General features: G+C 33.5%; 1 protein-coding gene across 1 annotated transcript; it reads left to right on the top strand.

Moving 5' to 3' along the window:
• The first annotated feature begins 713 nt into the window (after window positions 1-713).
• On the top strand, window positions 714-3,695 carry LOC117404364 (regulator of G-protein signaling 5-like). The gene is made up of 5 exons (XM_034007221.3): window positions 714-826; window positions 1,371-1,463; window positions 1,849-1,910; window positions 2,478-2,644; window positions 2,928-3,695. Exons 1-5 carry the CDS (start codon window positions 777-779, stop codon window positions 3,141-3,143), a joined length of 588 nt encoding a protein of 195 aa, XP_033863112.1. The 5' UTR covers window positions 714-776; the 3' UTR covers window positions 3,144-3,695.
• The last annotated feature ends 2,911 nt before the right edge of the window (window positions 3,696-6,606 follow it).

Genomic DNA, 6,606 nt, shown 5'->3' with positions numbered 1-6,606 from the left:
GTATGCTTAAAATGTTTTCAAAACATTCCCTTTTCTTGCATTTAGCATAGCAAAATTCTTATTGGTCCTGTGTTGTTTCACTGCAGTTATTGTTGTTTCTTAGACTTTTTATTTTATTTTTTAATGATTCTTTCTGTGTTAAAGGTAATAATATCCCTCCTGTCCCCATCAACTGTTAATAATAAACTACCGGTATGTGGGAGTCAGATGGGGGAGCAGTGGAGATGAGAAGTTCAATCAAGCATATAGTGCTGTAGCAGGAGTAATGGATTTCTGCTGGGTAAATATGCAAATACAATCTTAAAAATGGAAAGGGATTTGTTAGACTGTTCTAAACATGTTTTATTCTATTGCCTGTTTAATAATAAACACTGTTTTTTTTTTATCTTAAGGACAAAAGCCATGTTTATTTAAACACACATGTAATGTTATTATAAAACAGCAACATTAAGTCTGTACTGCTTCAGAAGAAAATGTTCAATGAAAAGAAAATGGGGACAGTTATCTTTGCAAAAAATAATCAAAATGATAGGAAAAACCATAGACAATAACAACTTCATCCATTCAGTAATTGAGCAATTACCTTAGCTGCTTGCTTGCACTAACCTTGTCTACTCCCCCAGAGTTGCTCACTGATTGGTTGCCTGCATTGGTGACGTCAAGCCTCCTTCTCCATATAAGACACTATTCCCAGGCTCAGCCTTCAGAAACCACATTTGATATAGCTCTCTTACTGCTAAACAACACAAAGTAACCTAAAGCTCTGTCATATTTCTATGAAAATGTGCAGAGGATTGGAATCTCTACCAAACAATTGCATTGAGAGGTATGTTCTTTTTTTATTTTTAAAATTGTGCTAATAAATCTGATTTTATTTTAAGAAAAGGTGAACTTACAGTACTAACAAGCGCTTTAATTATATATTGTATATAGTTCAGTAATGGATAACGAGCATGTATCACATAGTGAACTGGTTGATGTTATTGCTAAGTCTTTTAAACAGGTCATTTAACATACATATACATCATTTTAACACTAGTACCAGCAATATATTTGTAATAGTATGGGGGGAAGGGGGGTATTACTGAAAGGTTTCACTTCATCCTAAAGCACTCGATACCTTTTTTTGAAATCTGAAGTTCAGACAATTTGCTTTGCAAAATCACATATCATCATTAGAGAGGATTTTATATGAACTTGGATTATATGTGTTTTAATAATGCTTATACCAAATGCACAGTTCATAAATCGCAAAACTATTTTTTAAAAATGTGTAATCAATTTGTATAAAATATTAACAAAATAATTATATAACTTCTAAATATGTTCTTCTTGATTGATCTAATAAATGCATCATTTCTTTATTTCAGGGCGAAGGGGTTGAAGACTCGTTTGAGCATTTTTCTTCAAAAGCCAGATGCTTCCAGCAACCCTGGACATTCAAGCAAAGCAGATAAACTCAGGTAAGAGATTTTTGTTTTTCATTTGATAGAAATACAAGTTGATATTTTGTATTTGTTATTTGTAAAAATTGTAAATATGTCTAAATATGAAATTAAATATGAAGTTATTGGCGGTTAAATTCAGCCACAAAAAACTCAAGAGCCTGCTGCTGAATAACTCATTTATATATGCAGCAAAAAAAAAAAAAAAAAAAAAAAAGTGTTAACAATAATAACAACCATAGGGTATAAGTCTAGTGCTAATTTCACTATCTGCAACTTAGAAAATAGTTTTAATATAGTACAATTTAGATCACAATATTAGTCTTCAATAACCCATAAGGCAACAGGAAAATGCACTTATTGTGAAACTCTGTAATTTACTGGGCTATCATTTTTTCCTTAGGCCCTCCCTGCAGGAAGCACTGAAGTGGAGAGAGACTTTTGACAAACTCCTGACAAATAAACGTAAGTCTAATAGCATTTTTTTACAGCTTAAATGCCTGGGGAGATTACGTAATGCTTGACCAGTCAAATGTAACCAGAGGTCAGAGTTTACTTCATTACGGAATCTCCACATATCTTCTGTTTTGTGGTATCTAAGCAATAAGATGAGTAATTATACATAGAAAGCTGGGTTCAAGATCAAAATCACTTGGTTTTAGGTGATGTTTAACACCTTTGTTTAAACACTTTTTTAGTGCAACTCAACAGAACCCTCAATTTGAATTTATTCAAGTCACTGACCTTCCTACTGGACAAAATGTAGTTCTATACAGTAACTAAGACCAACTCTCCAACTATTATGTAAATCACGTTTATCTATCAGGGAAAACATCAGATCAGAAAGGTTAAGTGGATCTGAGGGTTCAGACATTTTTTAATGCAGGTACCTAATGATGAATCATATCTGTAATTAATTCTATGAGTCTGTTGCTAGGGTTCTTGGGCAAGAAGCCCACATGGTAATTTCTATTTTCAGAAGTGCAAAGTATATATCTATATCTATAATGTAATTTATTTTCTTTTTGATAGATGGTTTGGCTGCCTTCAGAGCTTTCTTGAAGTCTGAGTTTAGTGAGGAAAACATTGAGTTCTGGCTTGCCTGTGAGGACTACAAGAATACCAAGTCATCTGCAAAGCTGTCATCCAAGGCAAAGAACATTTATGAAGAATATTTTGAAAATGATGCACCAAAAGAGGTTAGTTAAACAATAATACCTTATTAATAATATCCAGACAAATAATGCCAAACATTTTTGCTTTGAAAAAGTACCGACGTAGATCTGTTTGTTAACATGTACATATGTGTATGTGTGTGTGTGTGTGTGTGTCTATATATATATATATATATATATATATATATATATATATATATATATATATATATATATATATATAAAATTATGATACAATTATGTTGAGAGTAGGCATGGTTACATATGTTCTAGTATTAAATATCTATCTCTTCTGTCTGTTTTATAGGTCAATATTGATCACGAAACAAGAAAGATTACGAAGAATAACCTTCTACACCCCTCACTTTCATGCTTCGACCTAGCACAGAATAAAATCTATACTCTCATGGAGAAAGACTCTTACTCGAGATTTCTAAAATCATCTACCTACCAGGAGCTGACAAAGAAGCCCATGTGTAGCTGCATCCAGCAACAGAACTCCAGCCAGAATTCCCACACATGAACACATCCAATGATATAACAACTGGGAAACAACAGGATTGCAGGAAAAGAGCTTCGTCGATACAGTGTGGAGGCAAGCATGAAGAAGTCACATGGACAAGAGCTCCAAAAGAGCTAGGTTAGATACAACCATATCTATCAGACGCCCGCCCAGCCTTCAGGCCAGATAAACTTGTTTTATAGAATAAAGTTTATGAGTGGAACTGTGGGAGATGACGCAGAGAAAGTAACTTTCTAAAGTAGTCACTTTTTTGCTCTAGACATTTTATTGTACTATATTGAGCTACTTTGACTATGTAATGCAAATGTCATAGGAAATTTGACATTTGACATAATTTGACATAAGTACTGTGACACTTACTAAAAATGTTTTAACCACACCCTATTGCTGGTGTAAGAATATATTTTAAGCAACTATTTAATTTTAAGCTCTAACTTATAATTTATACTATTTAAAATGCTGTCTAAGGTGTCCTGTGAAACTAAAATGCAATTCTGACGAACTTTATTTAAATGAAACAAAAGGCATTTCAATAAAAATATATATTCTATACTGTACCTATATGGATTCTATTTTTTTATGCATCATACATACATACCATATACTGTTCCTATATATATATATATATATATATATATATATATATATATATATATATATATATATATATATATATATATATATATGTGTGTGTGTGTGTGTGGGGGGGGGGGGGGGGGGGTAATATATGTAACTTCATTTGAATTACTAAAATGTAAAAACACTTCTTATTCAATTATGTTTGCTGGTCATTTAAAAACATTAGCCAGTAAATGGCACCAATCAAACATTTGCATATACAGTATATTGGTTTTGGTTATGACATTTCAGATGTGGAAGACTACATATTAAAAATCAAATTGGCCTTACAATTCTTATGCTATTATGCTTCAATACCACTGCAGTTATAAATGCATTCCTGTCAAGGACCCTTTGCATTTTCCAGCCACTTTCTAGAGTAAAAATAAACCAGGTATCTTTCTGTCGCGTTAAATGAACCACCACAGTACTTTTAAAATAGCGTTTCCCAGTAACACATGGTCAGAGTACTTGGGAAATCATCTACTCTGAGGCTGATAACATTACTAATGATCTGTGGAAGCATAAAATCAATTTAAGGACAGACCTTTTATTGTGGTGGAGATAAGTTGGGTTTGAAACACAACTAGTCAATATGTACAGTAACAAACTATAGCCCCCCCCCCCCCCCCTTTTAATTGTTCACAGAAGACATCACTATATCTTATTTAGGCTGAAAACAGATATGCCTATAACAAAAAAAAAACTAAAGAAAGGTTAACAGGTGACAATTGTATTTGGTTTAAATTCCATCCATTGCTTGTCTCTCACTGTTAAACAGCAGATGGTCATTGACAGCAGTATAAATAAGTGGAGTCACAGCATGCAGCTCAGCCCTGAGCTTGGATTGCTTGGATTGCTACTCATCAGCCTACTCTGAATCAACATTGTCATTATCTTTGTGGGCTTGGAGGAGCCTTGGAGATTATTATATTGATTGAGTGTTAAAGTAAACACGTACAGTATTTGCATAAACATATAGTATGCAACTGGTGCCTCAATAGTTTGTTTTATTATTATTATTATTATTATTATTATTATTATTATTATTATTATTATTATTATTATTATTATTATTATTATTATTATTAACAGTTTATTAAGGTAATTCTATGCGAAGTTAAACCACACTCTCAATCTTCACCTGAATCCAGAGAATTCTAGTAACTTTGGCTGAAAACTGCTTAAATGAATCACTGGCTAACTGACTCAAAAACATATTGTAATCACAAATGTCAATTCTGTTTGCTATTCACCAAAAAACTTTAATCAATTATCGGGCAAATCCAACCACATTAAAATGTTTTCACATTTTTTAGACCAAAGCAAATCCTGAAGAGATATTTGACTTTGTCCTCTAGGTTGGGTGGGTGACATGAATAGTGAATCACACACCTGCATCACAACCAGATGCCACCCCCAAACCAGTGAGACTCTCTTGCCAAATCTCTACATACAGCCTCATTTACAGATGCCAATTGGGTTTAACATTTTTTTTTAACTTTAGAGGTTCAATAACACATAAGTGTTGCTTGCTAAGCAAATACATTCAGTTATATTTGTACCCAATTGCATTGCGCTGCAAATGTCATGTAATTTATCCAGATAAATGACTGCATGTAATTGTTTGTTCATCCAGAGACTGTTATCTGTTAAGCACTGTTTGTTCACAACCAAAAAAGTATTGTAGTGTTTCTCAATGTTAGAAGAATGCAATAGATAACACACAAGGTAACATTATAGTGAACCGATAGCTATTCAGCATGGAGTGTTATATGACCTGCCAGATGTCCTGTGTTAATTCAGAGTGCTTGTTTGTTCATTTGTCCCCTAAAGCTTAATATGATAAACAGTGATTTCTTCAAGTAATAGGTCATTTAAGTCCACTTATAAAGCTGCATCTGTGGTTTTATTCCCTAGCTGTTGGTTTGTCCCAGAAATCAATAGTGCACAAGCGCTAGCACTTCCATCCAAGGATATTAAAATACAGGGGCATCTGGCTTTGGGGCATCATGTGAAGCTCCCTTCTGAGCTTCTGTGACTTAACTGTAATTAGGGAACCTGATGTTCTTGGCTGTGAATTATATTACACAAATTAACCTATAGAAGGGTTTGAAAACTGTGTCTCAGTTTTTACTCCTTTAGCATCTGATGAGAAAAATAAAAAACACATACACTTTCACATCTATTTAAGGACATAAAAATATTCACTCACATTGTTTACAAAATAACTCACCAAAACATCGTAAACAGGGTAATATTGTGCAAACTTACTTTGAAACTGAGGAATGTGTTTGATAATTATTTAAATATATGGCACCTGTGAAGAAATATGTGTTTGCGTAACAATTCGAATATAATTATCAAGGTAGGAATTTATTCTATTAAGGGCCTTTTGATGGTGAATAACACCCTCTTTCTTTCCAAGCAAGTGACATGCTTTTCCTACAACCAAGAGATTATGTAAAATGCTCAAGTGCCTTTTACAGATAAGATATGGTTTTAAATGGTGAATTAAGATTGTATTATTATTTGTCTAAAAATGTCTGTATTAGCCCTAATAAAGGCGTTATAAATGCTTATGTGTCTGATCATTATGGTTGAGTACAGAAAGTTTGATTTACACAGGCAGTGGTGCAGGGCCAGCGCCACAGGGGTTGGGGGGAGGCATTGCCCGGCCAATTTCAACCTTGTGGATACAAAAAAGTGTGTCTGATACTAGGCGGAAATCTGTATCTGAGACTAGCGGCAAGGAAGTTAATAGTGGGATTCCAGGTGAACAGCCATTTAATCAATGTGCTTTGCCTTTATAGTTTGTTAATCTCTTCATAGTTGCTATTTGCAT

Source organism: Acipenser ruthenus, unplaced genomic scaffold (genome assembly GCF_902713425.1).
Source record: "Acipenser ruthenus unplaced genomic scaffold, fAciRut3.2 maternal haplotype, whole genome shotgun sequence".
NCBI lineage: Eukaryota > Metazoa > Chordata > Actinopteri > Acipenseriformes > Acipenseridae > Acipenser > Acipenser ruthenus.
The sequence above is the reverse complement of the archived record's forward strand: the minus strand, read 5'-3'. Positions and strand labels throughout refer to the sequence as shown.

Excerpts from the sequence above, each read along its gene's own strand:
- LOC117404364 (XM_034007221.3), top strand. The coding sequence starts at position 777 with ATGAAAATGTGCAGAGGATTGGAATCTCTACCAAACAATTGCATTGAG. Across the intron at positions 827-1,370 it reads CCAAACAATTGCATTGAGAG|GGCGAAGGGGTTGAAGACTC; the intron begins GTATGTTCTTTT and ends TCTTTATTTCAG. Across the intron at positions 1,911-2,477 it reads CAAACTCCTGACAAATAAAC|ATGGTTTGGCTGCCTTCAGA; the intron begins GTAAGTCTAATA and ends TCTTTTTGATAG.